General features: G+C 36.3%; 1 protein-coding gene across 1 annotated transcript in view; it reads left to right on the top strand.

The window, feature by feature from the left end:
- Positions 1-20,265, top strand: part of LOC145981381 (uncharacterized) — a 45,084-nt gene that overhangs the window by 23,929 nt on the left and 890 nt on the right. Inside the window, exon 4 of the mRNA XM_083114620.1 lies at positions 14,101-14,225. Within this exon, the coding sequence (XP_082970746.1) occupies positions 14,101-14,225 (125 nt within the window). The remainder of the gene's footprint in view (positions 1-14,100; positions 14,226-20,265) is intronic.

Genomic DNA, 20,265 nt, shown 5'->3' with positions numbered 1-20,265 from the left:
TCCTGAGCTGGAATGTATTTGTGAGTGTAAATATGTGTGAATTGTTTTTCTCAGGAGTTATGTGTATATATATATATTGAAGAACTGGAAAAAAGAGGAAGGTATGACTTGATGTATTGTGAAGTAAACTGCTTGGGCTTCCAAAAGAAGAAATGGAAAACAATGTGGATGATAGAAGACGAGGAAGGATGTGAAATCACAGACAAAAAAGGAATATCGAATGTGTGGGGAAAGTATGTTGAAGAGCTCTACCAGAAAGAGAATCGTCCAGACAGTCTGAATGTAGAAAATGAAGACGACGTGCCTGATGATGAGAAAGGATACTATATCCTGAATGAAGAATTTGAGCAAGCACTCAAAGAAATGAGGCATGGGAAAGCAACGGGCACTGATGAAATTCCTGTTGAACTTATCAAATGCCTGGGAGATGGAAAAAGAGAAATACTGCACTTATGCAATGAAATCTATGAGAAAGGGGATTGGCCACAAGATTTCACAGAGACTGTTTTAGTACCTCTGCAGAAGAAAAGCAATGCCAGAAAATGTTCTGAGTACTGGACAATCAGCTTGATATCTCACTCGGCAAAAATTCTTCTAAGAATTCTGAACAGACGCCTATACTCGAAGCTCAGCGGCTAGTTAGAGGAAGAACAGTTTGGTTTCAGGAAAGGAAGAGGTACAAGGGATGCAATTGGTTTACTGAGGACCATTGGGGAAAGATATTTAGAGAAAGGAAAGGAGGTCTTTGTAGTATTTGTAGACCTGGAGAACGCCTTTGATAAAGTGAATTGGGTTAAACTTTCAGAAATTCTGAAGAAATTTCGTGTAGATTGGAAAGAGAGAAGACTTCTAAGCAACTTATACATGAATCAACGAGTTAAAGTGAGAACAGGAGATGAAATGACAGAAGGCTGTGAAATTGGAAGGGGAGTACGACAAGGATGCTGCCTATCGCCTACTTTGTTTAATATCTATTTAAAAGATATAGTGAAAAATTGTTTCCAGGGCATGGGAGGTGTCAAATTGGGAGGAAGAAGAATAAACTGCATAAGATTTGCTGATGACATGGCATTATTCGCTGAGGATGAAATAACCATAAATAGTATGTTAGAAGAGTTAAACAGCAGCTGTGAGCAGTATGGGATGAAGATAAATGTAAAGAAGACGAAGGCAATGGATATAGGATGGAAACCAAGGAATATTAATATGAGAGCAAACAGTGAAAGCATCCAGCAAGTGGATAGCTTCAAGTACCTCGGATGCACTATAAGCAGTGACATGAGCTGCAAACAAGAAGTGAAAATGAGAATCGCAATAGCAAAAGAAGCTTTCAATAAAAGAAAAAAAGTTTTTGTGGACCCATGGACATAGGTCTCAGGAAGAGATTAGTGAAATGTTTTGTGTGGAGTGTAGCAATATATGGTGCAGAAACCAGGACGTTGAGAAGAAATGAAGAGAAACGACTCGAAGCTTTTGAAATGTGGACATGATGAAAAATGGAGTGTGTAAAATGGATGGACAAGGTAAGAAACGAAGCCGTACTGAAAAGAGTTGGTGAAAAAAGAACTATACTGGCGACCATCAAGAAGAGGAAAAGAAACTGGTTGGGACACTTAAGATGGAACTGCCTGCTAAAAGATGCCTTGGAGGGAATGGTTGAAGGAGGAAAAGTCCGTGGAAGAGTGACATATCAGCTTATGGATGATATTAAATTAACTGGCTCGTATGCTATTACGAAGCATAAGGCAGAGAATAGGGAAAGCTGGAGATTGCAGTGAAAAACCTGCCAATTAGGCAGAAAATAATGAATATATATATATATATATATATATATATATATATATATATATATATATATATCTTTTATGTTCTGAATCTTGTCCGAGAAAAGTGAAGCAAATGTGAGAATTAAAGTTGGGGGTTTTGAGTTGTTAGAAATAGAGTCACGATTTATTGAGTCATGTTCTTATGGGAGAAATATTAATCAGGAATTGTGTATTGAAATTGTGTGCACTTTTTGCTGGCGTACCATGTAAATTATTTTGATCAAGTTAAATTTGACATTGAATAAACCTATTGACTTCGAAGGAAATAAATGTAAAGAAGTGCTATTTAATGTTGTACATGAATCTTATTCAAGTGGGGATTTAAAATGAATGTCAGTTAATCTTGTATCTTACTTTCTTTGAATTAAAAATGAACTTTTTAGGATAGATAATAGATCTACAAAATTCACAATTTAGAACAGGGGACTGCATTAAATAGATTGAATTGTGCTGATTGGGAGATTACATAAACTAGTCGGAAGGTAGAGCTAGACGATTCCCCCATATTTCTGACAAGTTTGCGTTAGAGAAGAGGCATTTTTTTGTTCGATAAAAACAGGGTTCTTTTCACCAGGTGGTGAACACTTTCCATACAGTGGCCTCGTTGAAGGGGTAACCAGTGGGCTAGAGCTAAAAGAGTTTGGTAGTTGTTTTTTTTTTATAAATCGCTTCTTCAACTGACATGTATGATGTTATATAATCATTGGTAACTTGTAGCAGATATGTCATACATAGAACTATTTTCAGTAATATTAAATATGTAATATTTATGACCAAAATAAAATTGTAAGTTGCCATTTATGGTGAATTGCCTTATTTGTTTAAAACTAACAACGAAATAAAAAAAGACTACTCACTCGCTACGAATAGATGTTATCAGTGTATATAAAACTAACTATTCACTACAAAGGAGGGTACTATCCCACGTAAGTAGGTAACCAATATAAATGGATAGTAGCTGAGCGATAACATTATTTATTCACTACAAAAAATATGCTAGCAGAGAATACAAACAAAAGATATCATTACATAATATAATGAGTGTTTTTATGTTATACTATTTATCATGTCCTTACCTCATTGCCAACTCCTTGTGATGTGTTCTACATGTGGAGGATTACTTATTATACACAGGACGAAATTTTGACAACAGATGCTAGCAGCATGTGCCTAAATATATACCATATATTTACAGGAACAGTCCCAGTTCATAATTTTGCACCAAAATTTGACTTGATTTTAAAATTCAGTGCACCTGGCAACTCTGTTATGTTGCCACATTCCAGCTGAAATACGTCTTCTGTGGTGCATTCCAAAAGTCACAACAAAACACACGAATCAAATAAATGTAACTGGTCTCCTTAACCTGGTAAAAGTAGGGTTTTTATATATATTTATGAAGGGCAGGCAATAGGAAGGCTGCTATATGAGCAGATTAGCAGCAATAAAATGTGCTGCTGATGTCTGTTAATAATAATGAACTACCAAAAGAAAAGGAATCAGCAGCTGCATTGAAGTGTGCTACACCATTATGCATAACTCTTACATGGGGGGGGGGGCAATGATTTATTTTCCCCAAGAAATGGATGTTAACATGTACTTTGTACTATACACATTACATATAATTTCACCCTACTGAAAAATTCTGTCTACTGTTTTCAGTAGATGAACTGTACTGCTAATGTTTTATATTGTTTTAGTAGCACAATTGTTTCTACTGTTTTCAGTAGATAAACTGTACTGCTAATGATTTTAACTGTTTAGTCCAACTGTTTCCTCTATCTTAAGTAGTTGAACCAAGTTGAACTGTACTCTTAACTTTTTTAGTAATATAATTGTAAAAATAACATATTTTATTGTTGTAGATTAGGCACACACAGGAGATGTACTATGTAGAAATTTTCAGCGAAAAATGCAGGCTCGTCCCGTACTCGATCCCGGGTCTCTGGCATACTGTGCCATTGCTCTAACCTGTTCGTCCACACAGGTAAAAGAGCGATGGCAAAATATCAGGTGAGGCCAGATCAGCTCGGTAGCTCAGTGGTTAGAGCAATGACACGGTATGCCAGAGACTCGGGTTCGAGTCCTGGGTGAGCCTGCATTTTTCACTGAAAATGTCTATGTAGTACATCTCCTGTGTGTGCCTAATCTACAGTAACACTGATGAACAAAATTAACTTTTTTTTTGCTCCTTGGAACGAAAATAGGTGATTATTTATAATTTGACCCTGCTGAATCCAAATCTGAAAGTAGAAATGCTGTATCACCTATCGTTTTCCCTGGATTTTAATTTTTTGTTTTTAATAAAAAATTAATTCCCTTTATAATAATACATCGAAATTTGAAATTATTTTTGTTTGTTTGCTCATGAAATAAGATTTAAATATTGAAGTGAATAACTATGAAATATAAAAAAAAATAAAAAATATATATAGGACCGATTTTGACTGTTCAATGAAGAAATTTCATGCAAAAAAAAAGTAAAAAAAACGCATTTTTACTCACATTATCAAAATTTCTTTCTTGAATTCTGCCGTTTGTAACTGCCACCAGAAACCTCTTCCTTGAGGTTCCAACAGTAGTCTGCTAACATGTTCTGTACCGATTTTCCTGCATATCGTTTCTCCATGACAGAAATATCCTGGTGAAATCTCTCGCCGCACTCGTCACTAACCGTGCCCAGGTTAGGGGGGGGGGGGGAAAGTCCAAATGCGAATGTAAAAAGTGAATTTTCAAGGACATATTGCACCCCATGCACTGATAACACTTCAACAAGTTCTTAACAAGTTCCTTGTAGTTGTCAGATTTCACATTTCCAAGAAAATTACAGCATACTTGTCTGAAAGCTAACCATGTGCATTTCTCTTTTTCTGTTAGCAATTCCACAAAGTTGTCATCATTAATGATCTCACGGATTTGCAGCCCAATAAATATGCCTTCTTCTAACTTACTCACTGAGTTTAGGAAATGTTTTTCTCAAGTATCCAAAACCCTCAAGGTGTTTATCCAAAGCCTTAACAAAATTTTTCATCAGCCCTAACTTTGTATGCAACGGTGGTAACAAAATCTTGTCTTTCTCAAGTAGAGGGTGATTCCTAACACTCTTCTCTCCAGGAATTAAGTTTTTTCGTATGGGCCAATCCACAATGTTGTAATGTTTATCTTTTGCCCGGCTGTCCCATTCGCAAAGAAAGCAACAACATTTTGTAAACCCAGACTGCATGCCTAACAGTATACCAATCATTTTGAGGTCTCCACATATCTGCCAACCATATTTTACATAATTTATCATTTTTAATATTGTATCCATATTTTCATATGTTTCCTTCATGGTGGAAGAATAGGCAAGGGGTACTGATGGGTATATATTCCCATTATGCAACAATACTACTTTTAAACTATTCTTAGATGAATCTAAAAATAGTCTCCACTCATTTGGGTTGTGACTCCTTCCAAGTTCTTGCAGAAGGCCTTCTACATCATTGCAGTAAGTTAACTCATTACTAACAGAAAAGAAATGTGTCAGTGATTGTTGGCGTTTCCAATATGACACCGTAACACCATCTTGTAATAAATTCCACCCTCCGAGACGAGAACCTAATAATTCTGCTTGAACTTTAGAAAGGTTGAGGTCTCTGACTAGATCATTTAGTTCGGATTGGGAAATAAAGTGAGGTATATTTGGATCAGGAAAATTTGGATCGGTGTTTGAATATGAGGGTCCAGGTTCATCTGGAGAAGCACTGCTTGGTTCTGTTTTATCCACTGTCCATTCTTTAGGAGGCTTAGGAATTGGTATAAAATCATGACTCATATGTTTCTTGGCTGAAGGAACATCAGGATAAAATATAGAATGTTTTGATTTAGAACTATATCCCACTATGTTTGTTAAACAGAAGTAACAATCCGTAGTATGATCTTTCTGTTCTGTCCATATTACAGGGTTTCCGAACGGCATTGATTTGTGAGTGCCATGAAGCCAACCACGCAAAGTTCACGAACAATTACAACAAATTTTACCTGGTGGCCAGCATTTTCCCTCGTCTACTTTACTTCCAAAATACAACTCATATGCTTTTTTCACTATAGGAGTGATAGTATTTCTCTGTGACTTCGGAGTAAATTCCCCGCAAACATAACAAAACAAATTCGGGTTATTCACACATTTGCGTGACATGGCGAACTCATTAATTGAGTTATAATATGTTTCTTTAAAAAAAACAATTATGAATGCTCTTATCGTTTTGTTAAAATACAACTTACACTTCACTTCACTATACACAATATTACATTCACAATTTCACGAACATATACAAACATAAAATACGGCTACTCACGAAGGCTACTCGCGAAGTTATCGGAAAGGAAGTTAAGACTAGACTAACCCACAAAAGAACAAATTTTTAACAGAGAAACAGGAAATTACTCTACTGCCAGATGTTTCCTCCACGAAATATTAAGTCATAAACAAACAAGGTCGCTAAAAGGTTCTTATCCATCTGCTAGGAATCAAACATTAAGCCAGATGCGGAACAGGGTGCGGAGACCTGAAACCATAAAACTATAAAATGTGGGTGTTCTGCAAAAAATTTAGGTGATACAGGAAAGCGGATGCGATATTCGTTATCAGCACATCTGAATACATAAAGATCACTTAGTTTTATTTAAAGGAGTATTTCATTGTTTATCAGTGTAATTAACATCTCTACACTGGGAGGAACCAGGCAACGTTGAAGTCTACTGTGTTTCAAAGGCAACAGATCCCGTTGTGGTAGCACTGGCAGAGACGATTCCATGCAGTTAAATGGGCGAGAGTGAACAATCAGGTGAGGCCAGACCGGCTTGGTAGCTCAGTGGTTAGAGCAATGGCCCAGTATGGTATAGACCCGGGTTCGAGTCCTGGTCGAGCCTGCATTTTTCGCTGAAAATTTCTACATATTTTATTGTGTACAGTATATTGCTGTATGAAAACAGTACTCTTGTCAGTAACCTAAATTTTCTTATCTATACAACTGAAAATGCAATGGAAAAATCGTATAACAAACTAAAATAATTGTATTGTAAAGCATGTGGAACATGCTACTTAAGAATGTGTTCACACAACAAAGTTTTTAAGTGTGTAGCTTTATTGTGGTTAATGCACTTGTAGAAATGTGAAAAACGTACTCTTTTATACATAAGTTGACATAGTAGAAGTTTGAAAAACGTACTCTTTTATACATAAGTTGACATATTGTTCTTCCTATATTCACAGAAAAACTATGTTGATCAAAAGATGGATCCTTTCTGCAATTGCATTACACAGATATAATAATAACCATGGAAATTCCACGCAAAAAAAAATCAACTCAAATGATCATGTATTCAAACTGCTAGCTGCTTTAAGGTTGAGTTATTTCTTAAGAAAATTTGTAGTAAGTTATTCGTTAAGATATATCTGAATTTAGTAGTATTCATTAGAAAAACAGTACTGTTTTCCCAATTCACTCCAAAATCACAGAAAATATGGTGTCAGGAATTAATTTGTCTCTTCCTGGAGTCAATAAATAATTTTATAATATATTATAGCAAGTATTATGCATTATTATTCACATTGTTTTTTCAGTACAGTAGCCCTACTGTAGAGTACAGTAGCTGTACAGTAGATCTACAATAGGATTTCAGTACATTTCACAGTACACAGTGGAAGACATTTGGAAACAGTAGAATTTGTGTACTGAAAACAGTAGAAATTTCCAGCAAGAGCAGCCATAGTTTTTTGTAAAGTTTTGGAAGGGTGATAAAGGAAACTTATATTTTCAGTCTTAAAAAGGGTTTTCTTCAAGAGGCAACACTATTATGGGGGGAAGGGAAATATCCCTCATTTGCCCCTTGCTAGAAAAATTCTGCAAACAATCATGCCTCTACACAAATAATATATAAGCTGCACATCTTTGTACAACCAGATTTCGACCAACTTTTAAATACATTCTCTTTTAAAAAATCTTAAGAATTTTCATTCTTTACTTGAATACTTGTGCAAATTTCACTTGCTCATTTCTAAGAATGTACCAAGAAAGTACGTTTGCCACAAAATTTCCTGCCATGGTATCTACCTTTGGTAATCTACCATCTCTTTCTACAATATGTAGAAAAGGAAAAATAAAAATTGCAATACTTGCTGAAAGAACTAGCATACTGCATAATTTATTATTTCTTTCCAATAACACACTTATACATCACACATTTCACTCATGTTCATCATCCTAGCAGACCAGCACTTTTTGCAGCTTGCAGAGGCTTTTTTTTTTTTCAGCACATGATTTTCTGCGTTTCTGCAACAAGAAGAGGATTTCAATGCAACTAACTTGCCTCAGAGCCCATATGTTTTTTCGAAGATCTTTCTTGTCTGAATCGCAGGAAAGCCCTTCTGGAATGTGTAGTAGTCATAACTCGTTTAACATATTAAACTCAAGCAACTTTCGGAACATGCACATGGAATGGCATGTGGCTACTAGACTGTATATTCCTTTCAATCCCAATAGCTACTAGACTGTATATTCCTTTCAATCCCAATACATTCTCTTTTCTTTTTCTTAATTACAGTTTTGCAAATAATGTCTTTGATTAAATCCTTAAGCTAGTCTGTAATAAATGCATATTTTGGAAAGACATGCAGAAATTTCGAAAATTTATTCCAACCGCAATGTTTTCCTTCTTTAACTGCTGCCCCCTTATTATTTAAGTAATGGGTAAATTTTGGTGAATGCTATTCACATTCCTACTATGAGACAGGATCGTTACTTTTTATTTGTGTCAATTAGTCTACAGGAGCATTTACCCAAATTCCAAATGTCCTAAGTTTGTAAATTTTTTTTCTGAAATGTGGGACATATATAACATGTCGTCAGATACTGGTCATTTGTAGAGTAACCATTTGCATCCTTAAGTCCCATGCCAGATCCCAATTTAAATAACATTGAACACTTTCCATTGAAATAGAAGTATGTATAAAAGTATTTTTATGGACACTGAAGAATCTGTGTTGTCATTCGAGTATATAATACTATCATATGTGTTTGTGTATTAATACACAAATTACAAATTCAGTGTAGCCAGGCTTAGTGTGGCATTGTCTCAGAAGAACAAATTTGGTTCAAAATTAAGATTTATGATTTTACATATAAATGAGTGGCTAATACTTACGTTCATGTTGCCTGCATCTGTTGACAAAATTTCACCCTGCTAGTGTTAGCAGCTAAGGAATTATTGCCTAAAAATTGCACTCTTTAACTTAACATGCAAAATCGTCAAACTCGAAACCACTGAAATGCAGCACCCAAATATACTAGTGTCTAGTATATATCTTCTGGATATTCGCGTCAAAATCCTGGATATCCAGGAATGTCCAGTAGACATCCATTGAATATCCTCTGATTTGGTTGATTGGTGTTTATCCCCTCCACTTTGTACAAAGTATGGGAAATTGCGACTGGATCTACAGTTTAAAGTGCGATCCAAAGCACAAGTGCCTCCACTGTGTATCGAACCCAGGACCTCTTGATTACATGGTGTCGATGTTACCACTGTCCATCAGGGAGGCCCAAATATACTTTGAACATCCATATGTCCACTCAGGGGATATCCATGAAGGATATGTTTTTTTTTACTTTTGGACATGTTTTGGATATCAATGTGACTTTGTTTCCATAATTGGAGGATTTTCTGGATGTTTTTATTTCATTGTGTGCAAAGATATATTCTGGACTGAAATTGGACATAATCTGTACATTATCCTGATATTTTTTACATGTACTTTGGATATGAAAAGAACATTACTGGACTACATTTATGCATATCAAAGGCCTTGTATATACATATGATAAGAGGCAATCCTCTCTCTCTCTCTCTCTCTCTCTCTCTCTCTCTCTCTCTCTCTCTGTCAGACATGCACAAACACACACCACGTGTAGGCATGGATGCACAAAAATTCACATTCTTCAGTACCACAGGCAAGCACACTGGAACTATCCCCTCAATATAACCATGCGTGGTGAGTGAAACAAGGTCTTGTAACTCCAGAAAATTTCTTCTGGCCTGCATGCATGCATGACTCGCTTGATGGAAGAATACTGTATGTACAGTTCAATTGCTTCATGCCATGGTTGCGAGTTATGAATTGATTCTGGATCCCAGAATTTGAATCCTAAAATAACAAAATTGAGACTGGGCACTATCAAAGTATAATTCCACTGGTATCAAAACATTTTACTTTAATTTGTGAATAGCATGGCATTAATGCAAGCCTCAACTACTGGACGAGTCACAGGTGGAGGATAGTGAAACCTTCAGATATAAGGGGGAGCTGCGAATAAGGGGAAACCCAGATAAACATTACTGGACTCAGGCGGCAAGGGTATCAGTGTGTGGAGGTTGTCCAGTGACTTGAACATAGTCAGCAAATACCACAGATATCTATCGATAGCCTTGAGTCATAGCAAATAAACGCCACTGTAAAAGTGTTTGTCTCCACTGCGTTATGGCTCTGGAGAGATCCAGAAAGGCTAAGGTAGTTGGAACCCTGATGGAAAGCAAGGTTGTACCTGAGAACCCACAGGTGTAGGCTGTCGCAGGCCCGATTAGCCGACAGCCGAAAATATAAAAAAAAATGGAGAAAAGAAACAAGCAAGCCGGACTGGAAATTGAATATGGGAACACTGACAGGAAGGACTAAAGAAATTGTGAATCTAATAGAAGAACGATCGACGTCTTTGGAATGAGCGAAACAAAATGAAAAAGAAAAAGAGAAATGAAATTGAGGAAAGACTATAATCTGTACTGGGCAAGGATCGAAAAGGGCAGGCAAAGTGAGGTTGAATTTGTAGGGAGAAGTGGAGTAAGTGAGGAAAGAGAATGGGTAAAGGACAGAATAATGAAACTAAAAATGAATGTAAGAGGGAAAATAATAGAAATAATTCAAGTGTATGCCCCACAAACAGGATGTACAATGGAGGAGAAAGAAGAATTTGAAGAAGACTTGGAAGAACATGTAGGAAGGGAATGGAAGATTCTGATGGCTGATTTTACTGCACAAGTAGGAATAGACAGGAAAGGATATATGGTAATACTTGGATCAGATGGATGAGGACAGAGGAATGAGGAGGGAAGAAAGCTTCTGGACTTCTGTAAGAGAAACGGACTGTCAGTAGGTAATAGCTGGTTTAAGAAGAAATATGACAGCCATATAATTACAAGATACAGTTGAAATAATGAACAGAAGACTGAAATAGAATATAAATTGGTAAACAAGGAAGTAAAGAAAATAATGAATACCATTAAAGTGTACCCAGTGAGAACTTGGACAGTGACCACAGGCTACTACTAGGAGATGGAAAATAATAAATTGAAGGGAGGAACAAGAGATAAGGATAAGAGTGTGGAAATTGAAGTATAAGATGATAATAGAGAAATATCAAAAAAATATTGCGAATAAATGTGCCAAGAGATGAACCCAAAAGAGTAGAAACAGATTGGACAAGATTTAAAACAGCTAGTAGATGCAGCCAAAGAGGTACGTGGAAAGGCAAGCAGACAAGATTTAAAACAGCTAGTAGATGCAGCCAAAGAGGTATGTGGAAAGGCAAGCAAGAAAAGAAAGATGAAAGGAACACCTTTTTGGAATCGAGGAACTAGAGAGGCAGAAAAAAATGATGGATTTAGGAAATTTAAATCACAAAATTCGCGAAAGAGTACATGGGAAAGAAGAAAGACAAGAACAGCAGTAAAGGAGGAAGGAAGAAATTGGATGGACGGGAACAAGAAAGAATTGTATGGATTAGTGAGATAAAGGATAAGAGAAGTTGGAGACAGCTGTAGGCTAAGGGATGTAAGGGGATAGTTTGTAGAAGAAGATGTAGAAATAAGGAGAACGTGTGGCGAGAGAGAGAGAGAGAGAGAAGTTCTGAGAGATTCGACAGTTGGACTAATAGTTCCCTATATTCAAGAAGGGCGACAGATGAGTAACACTGATGTGACACTTAGCAAAGGTGTATGAGAAAATATTAGAGAAACTAATAAGGAAAGTAACAGAGCTGAACATGATAGAGGAACAATACGGATTTAGAAGAGGCAGATCAAAGGTAGATCTGATATTCACCAGAAGGGAAATGCAGGAAAGGCACTACGGGTATGGAAATGATTTGGTTATGGCATTCCTAGATATAGAAGAGACATTCAATACCATGGTCAAAACAAAGGTTTGGAAGGCTCGAAGAGAGAAAGGAGTCGAGGAAAATATAGTGTGTAGAGTGCAGCGCTGTCGAAGGGCACCAGTAGGAAGATAGGAATGGTTCAGTATAAATAATGAAAAACAGGGAAGTGCACTTTCCCCACTGCTCTTCATAATTACAATGGATGCAATTAACGAACAGGTGGGGAAGAAGATAGGAGAGGAAGAGATGAAGGTTCTGTTGTTCACTGATGACTTGGTAATATGGGGGAACACAGAAGAAGTAGTACAGAAACAGCTTGATAACTGGAATGAGGAAATGAGAAGAGCAGGAATGAAATTCAGTGCAGAAAAGAGCGAGGTGCTAATAACAACAATAGACAGAGCCAGAAATGAACCTAGAATAGAGATGGACATGGAAGAGTTGAGGGTAGTGTCAAATATCTAGGAAGCATAATTGAGAGAAGTGAAGAATAGATGTGGAGGTAAACAAGAGGACAAAAAGGTGGTGGACTATATCAAAGCATTCAAAGATTAATATGGAACACTGATGTACCTATGAAATGCAAGAAGATAATATATAATACATACTATGTGCTAATAATTCCTTATGGAGAAGAGACTTGGACAATGACGGAGAGGGACAAAAGAAATATGCAGGCAGTGGGGATGATTTTTTTAAGGAGTATATTGGGGAAGACTAGAAGGGATAGAATAAGGAATGGGGAGATCCGACAAAATGTGATTGTGGTGAAGCTTCTGGACAGGTTTGATTAGGTACAGATGAGATGGTTGAGACACAGAAGAGGATGGATGCAGAAAGACTACCAGTAAGAGCTTTCCATACACAAGGAGTGGGAAAAGAACCAAGGGGGAGACCAAGATATCGGTGGAAAGAGAAGATAGTGGAGAGTGTTAGAAAGAGAGGAGTGATGCAAGATCAATAAAAATGGAGAGGCTTGACTTCTATGCCGAGCCAGCCAGAGGCAGGAAACGGCAACGGATGATGATGTGGAGATAATACTGAATATCCCATAAATATCCAGAATGGGAGATCCTCTAGATATACAGGACAGGAAATTTTCTCGATATCCAGGAGGATGTCCTATCCTGCATATCATACTCGAAAGAAACCCTTTTTTGTCCAAGATGCTACAAGTCATTTGGAATGATATGTACATTGTGGATATCCCTTGGAGATTTGTGCTAATGGGTCATGACTGATGGTGGTCGCAAATGATATACTAACATATGGCCAGATGTAAAATTATCACCCTTTGAAAATTTATTGCACAGATATCTAACTGAAAGGTGCATTAATGCTGATTTCTACCTGTTATTAATTTATGGTGCCCTCTGGGCGTGACGGAGTAGTTAGCACATTGCACTACAATTACAACAGTCCTTGGTTCGAATTCTGGCATGGCTATGGGTGTATTTGAGAATCCATTCATCAGTTTCATCATATCATCACTCATCTTCATGATAACCAGATGTGGCAGAAAAGCAAAGTAAAATAAACAAAACCAATAAATATTATTCTTTTATAGACTTTTCTGTATTGTTTAAACCAATAATGTTAAGCTTTGAAAAATATATCAATGATGGGGCTTCATGATGTGTAAAACTCCCTTACAGTTTTATGGTACAGTCAATTAAAATTTTGGGTCATCTATTGAATCACTCTAAAAGGTATTTCACAGTACTTGAAGTTATTTGTAGTGATATGCAAATAGTACTTTTATTTTGAAATAATGTTTCATTCTTCATAATTTTATCATTTGAAATTTCAAATAATTAGGTTGTAGCTACTAATCGCTAATTTCCGTTGTGAAATTGTTACAAGAAAATTTAAAAACCATGTGAGATAGTAGCGCACTTTTTCTGAGATATCCTTTCATAACTTGTCTTTACTATATATATTTTCCAGATTATTACTGAAATATACATTGATTAAATTTGCTCTTCAATAAAAATATTTGTACAATGATATACATTCATATCTTAGAGATACTTATGTTTTAACTCAAAACCCAAATCACTTCAAATAGGATTTACTTTTTGCAGCTGGATACTAGCCTCAACATCCTGCTCTGCGACAAAGAATAGTGGAAGTACTCTAGAATCTAAAAGAGAAGAAGAATCTACACAATCTTCAAACTCGGAAGGTTTTGTCATTTTGAATGATGCAAGTAATTTGTTTGATGATGAATGTCAACTTTCGGTTCACATGCGAAATGATTCTAGAACAAAATCTTTTCAGTGCTCAATGTGCAAGGAATTATTTATACAGAAGGAAAGTCTTGAAAATCATTTAATGAATCATTCTAAAGCGAGGCCCTATGTGTGTTCAACATGTAACAAATCATTTACACGAAAGGAACATCTTGGAAACCATTTAATAGTTCATTCTGGAGAGAGGCCTTATGTGTGTTCAACATGTAACAAATGTTTTACACAGAAGGAACATCTTGAAAAACATTTAAGAATTCATTCTGGAGAGAAGCCCTATGTGTGTTCAACATGTAACAAATCATTTACACGAAAGGAAGGTCTTGAAAAACATTTAAGAATTCATTCTGGAGAGAAGCCCTATGTGTGTTCAACATGTAACAAATCATTTACATGGAAGGGACATCTTGAAAAACATTTAGGAATTCATTCTGGAGAGAAGCCCTATGTGTGTTCAACATGTAACAAATCATTTACACGAAAGGATGGTCTTGGTAAACATTTAAGAATTCATTCTGGAGAGAAGCCCTATGTGTGTTCAACATGTAACAAATCATTTACATGGAAGGGACATCTTGAAAAACATTTAAGAATTCATTCTGGAGAGAAGCCCTATGTGTGTTCAACATGTAACAAATCATTTACACGAAAGGATGGTCTTGGTAAACATTTAAGAATTCATTCTGGAGAGAAGCCCTATGTGTGTTCAACATGTAACAAATCATTTACACGGAAGGAACATCTTGACAAACATTTACGAATTCATTTTGGAGAGAAGCCCTATGTGTGTTCAACATGTAACAAATCATTTACACGAAAGGATGGTCTTGGTAAACATTTAAGAATTCATTCTGGAGAGAAGCCCTATGTGTGTTCAACATGTAACAAATCATTTACACGGAAGGAACATCTTGACAAACATTTACGAATTCATTGTGGAGAGAAGCCCTATGTGTGTTCAACATGTAACAAATCATTTACACGGAAGGAATATTTTGAAGAACATTTAAGAATTCATTCTGGAGAGAAGCCCTATGTGTGTTCAACATGTAACAAATCATTTACACGGAAGGAATATCTTGAAAAACATTTAAGAATTCATTCTGGAGAGAAGCCCTATGTGTGATCAACATGTAACAAATCATTTCCACGGAAGGGACATTTTGAAAAACATTTAAGAATTCATTCTGGAGAGAATCCCTGTGTGTGTTCAACATGTAACAAATCATTTACACGAAAGGAAGGTCTTGAAAAACATTTAAGAATTCATTCTGGAGAGAAGCCCTATGTGTGTTCAACATGTAACAACTCATTTACACGGAAGGAACATCTTGAAAAACATTTAAGAATTCATTCTGGAGAGAAGCCCTATGTGTGTTCAACATGTAACAAATCATTTACACGAAAGGAAGGTCTTAAAAAACATTTAACAGTTCATACAGGAGAGTAGCTGTATGTGCGTTCAACATGTAACAAATCATTTACATGGAAGGAACATCTTGGAAAACATTTAAGAATTCATACTGAAGAAAATCCCCATGTGTGTTCAAAATGTAATAAATAATTTGCACGGAAGGAAGATATTAGAAAACATTTGATAATTACACTGGAGAAAAGCCCCATGTGTGCTCAACATGTAACAAATCTTTTACACAGAAGGAACATCTTGGAAGATATTTAATAATTCATTTTGGAGAGAAGTCCTATGTGTGTTTAACATGTAACAAATCATTTACACGGAAGGAACATTTTGAAAAACATTTAAGAATTCATACTGGAGAGAAGCTCTATGTGAGTTCAACATGTAACTAATCATTTACACAGAACGAACATCTTGAAAATCATTTAAAAATTCATACTGGAGAGAAGCAAAATGTGTGTTCAACATGTAGCAAATCATTTTCGTAAAAGGTAGGTCTTGAAAAACATTTAAGAATTCATACTAGAGAAAAGCCCCATGTGTGTTCAACATGTAACAAATCTTTTACACAGAAGGAACATCTTGAAGACATTTAATAATTCAATTTGGAGAGAAGTCCTATGTGTTTTTAACATGTAACAAATCATTTACATGGAAGGAACATCTTGAAAAACATTTAAGAATTAATTCTGGAGAGAAGCCCTATGTGTATTCAACATGGAACAAATCATTTCCATGAAAGGAAGGTCTTGAAAAACATTTAAGAATTCATTATGGAGAGAAGCCCTATGTGTGTTCAACATGTAACAAATCATTTCCACGGAAGGAATATCTTGAAAAACATTTAAGAATTCATTCTGGAGATAAGCCCTATGTGTGTTCAACATGTAACAAATCATTATCGAAAGGAAGGTCTTGAAAAACATTTATGAGTTCATACAGGAGAGTAGCCCTATGTGTGTTCAACATGTAACAAATCATTTACATGGAAGGAACATCTTGGAAAACATTTAAGAATTCACACTGAAGAAAATCCCCATGTGTGTTCAACAAGTAATAAATAATTTGCACGGAAAGAAAATATTAGAAAACATTTAATAATTACACTGGAGAAAAGCACCATGTGTGTTCAACATGTAACAAATCATTTACACGGAAGGAACATCTTCAAAACCATTTAAGAATTCATTGTGGTGAGAAGACCTATGTGTCTTCAACGTCTAACAAATCATTTACATGAAAGGAAGGTCTTGAAAAACATTTAAGAATTCATATTGGCGGAAATCCGTATGTGTGTTCAACATGTAATAAATCAATTGCACAGAAGGAAGATCTTAGAAAACATTTAATAATTCACACTGGAGAGAAGCCCTATGTGTGTTCAACATGTAAAAGTCATTTGCACTGATGCAGGATCTTAGAAATTCATAGAACTTAAAAGCCTATTTTCTATTCAAGATTTAATAATTTTTTTTTTTACGAATCCAATTAATTCAAGATCCTTAAGGTGTCATATTTGTGTAGGCTTTTGTGTTCTGGTATGTGTATGTATTTAATGTGCAATAAATAATTTTGAAAAATGGAATCTTTTTTTATGTGGGTACAGAAGTTTGTGTCACAGTCCATTTGTTCTTTCACCTAATTGAGAGGTCGTTTCATCAGACTGCAACTTACTATTTTTGCTTCATTATCAACAACCACCAAGCCACCTTAAACATGGAGCCGCTAGTTCTTTGGCTGTCCTCATTCATACTTCAACATGTAGATACTAATTACCAAGAAAAATGACTTTTCAATTAGTTTAGGGGGCATCTGTCTTCTAGCATAAGGGATAGACCCTAATTACACCTACAAGATCATGTGTTAAGAATTATACACAGTGTTTCGTAAGTTCGTTTACAACGCTTGGGAGGTGATTGTACGAGTGAAAATAACGTGGAAAGTTCATGTAACGAAATTCCGGAAACGGCTTTGTTGCCGAGTTATTGACGTTTGGAAACGTGGGAAAATGTTTTTCCGAAGGGAATAATGGCAAAACGGGTGGAGAGAAGTCGTCGGTGTTGGGCGGTCCACTAAGAAATTGGGTACGCTCTTGTCCAAACACGCGGCAATGTTGTGCAATGTCGGCGCAAGGTATTCCACAGATGACGCGAACGAAGACGTTGACGGGAGTTGGGTGGGTGTGCGTTCTGCGTGAGCTGGTATCGACGAAAATTATACTGTTTAATGTGATATGAATATACAAAAGACTAAAATACCCAAGAATGGTAAATGAAATTGTCTCTACTCGGCGATTTAAGTGCATGTTAGAAAGTTATTAAGCATTTTGTAAAAATTTGAAACAACGACTACGTAAAAATAAAACGTGTTGTTCTTGTTAATGAATTCTGTTCTCTTATTGAAAAGCAACATAAAAGAAACTTGAGTACATCAGTAGTTGGTTGTGGGTAGTAGTTACTCATGTTCTTAGCCTTAGTTATGCATATAGTGCTTTCTCTGAGTGGCAATTAGGTACTCACGCACCACATGCAACGAAACTGGTTTATTAAGTGGTGCTTGTGTCCCTTCGTTTGCCGATGCATATTCCTGTGTACGTATACAACGCACACACGTTTACTTTACAGAATAAGTATAGAGTGATACACATAATGAAAGTTTCTTATAACATAGAAAGAAAATAAGAAGTTTTTTGTATTTTTAGGTCTACGTTTAAAGTATCTTTGATCTGTATGAGAGGCAGGCTTTGGCTCTGTCTCTTTGTTTATGCATCCCTTTTTGTTTTAACTTGCATAGCCTTACAAAGCTTGACTCCACCCATGTTTCATTGGTTTGTTAAGGAGTAATATACATTTTTGTGATTTACTTGTCTTAGTTTTTGAACCGGTTTCCATCTTGGCTCCCTTGTGCGCGTTTCCTATTATCCTCCTTTTTGGGTTACGTTCATAAACTGAGCAGGACGTCACATACATTATCTTCTCCGTTCAGGTGTGTGTTTAATAGCTGCTCATAATAGTCTTTCCATACTTGCATAATCTCTTTTTTTTCACTTACTATATCTCACTTGCTTCTGCGGTTTAGATCTGTTCTTGGTTTGTATCCTTCTTTAAAGAATCTAACATTTCTAAAAGCCTGTTTTATATTATTTGCCTTAAATTCTTATTCTATCTGTCTCGGGTTATAATTTATATATTTCCGTTTTTTCCTTGTACAGATTTTATCCGCTGCCCTTCTTGCTTCTTTATACACTTCTTTTCTTCCTCTAGTTGGTCTATCCTGGTATTATATATGTTTTCTATTCCTAAATTCAATCGCTTCCTTACATTAAGTATCAAACCATTCCTGTTGTTTTGTTTTCTCTTGATATCGTAGGATTTCTTTCGCTGTTGTTGTTGTTACATTCTCCTTCACTTTCTCCCACATTTCTTCTATAGGTGTGTCTTTCGTACTGTGTTGTTATACATTGAAATCGCAAAAGCTTATCGAAATTTTACATGAAATGCTTCCGTGTAAAGTACCATCTGCTATATGATTTTTGGAAGCATTTTACATAGCATTTCTGCTAGCAAGAATGTTAAAGGAAATGCTTTCGTCTAAAGCTAGCCTAAGGTATGCAGTGCAAACGGTGCAGACACCAAGTACACTACGTGACTCAAATCAACGAAGTATACGACTCGGTGTTGCACTTTGTAACCAACTGAACACGAGAGCGCAAAGAGAGTCTAAAAGTGCAGCAAACTAGACAGGGCTATAGACATTTATCGGTGCAGTGCATTCTTCTCAACAGTGCCCGTTTCCATGTCCTCCGGTCGAAATATAACCTTCTCAATTCTTTGTCTTCGGTGCTGGGAGATGATTCTTGAGGACAGGTTTCCTAAACTGCATCTGAAAACCTGTTGAAATGTTTATATACCTTCTATATACACTGTCCCAGCTAACTGTAGAGCAGGGCCGCGCATATTGGCAGAGGAGGAGGAAAATCCAGAGGTGGAAGCGCAGCGTTGTCAACCGTGCGGGTCCAGACCTTAGTCCGTACGCTAAATGCACAACTTGTTAAAATTTGCTCTTGCAGTTTTTAACCCTAATATTTCCCTAAGAAATTCTTAAACCAATCGTGCGGACCTGGAGACAAAAATACGGTCCGTTTGCCATGTGCGTTCGGTATTATCCTTTTCAAAAGTTTGTAACGCTGCATAGCGAAGGAGGAAATCGGGAGAAAATCGCGTAACTCCCGTCGCCCATTACACAATCCCGTTTCTGACAGTTCATTGGTGGAACCGTCTCGCGTCACTACTTGCGCAGAGAGGTGTTTTCGTTTGCCTGGTCTACAGGTAGCTGGTACGGATAATAGTGCGTTTCGTGTTGGTCCTGTGCAGGCCTCGGGATACCCTACCCTTTAAAAACTTTCAGGTGCACTTTATAACCCTGCTTTTACATTTTGAAAAATCAGGTGTTTACCACGAATAATATGAAGAGTGCAAATAGCTCCTATTGCTGACGTAACCAGTTATTTAATCCTCCTACACACACTCACAAACACAAACAAAATATTATGGGTGGTTAGATTTAGAACACCTAAATGT

The sequence above is a fragment of the Lepisma saccharinum genome, chromosome 29, assembly GCF_977018435.1.
Source record: "Lepisma saccharinum chromosome 29, izLepSacc3.1, whole genome shotgun sequence".
Lineage (NCBI taxonomy): Eukaryota > Metazoa > Arthropoda > Insecta > Zygentoma > Lepismatidae > Lepisma > Lepisma saccharinum.
The sequence above is the reverse complement of the archived record's forward strand: the minus strand, read 5'-3'. Positions and strand labels throughout refer to the sequence as shown.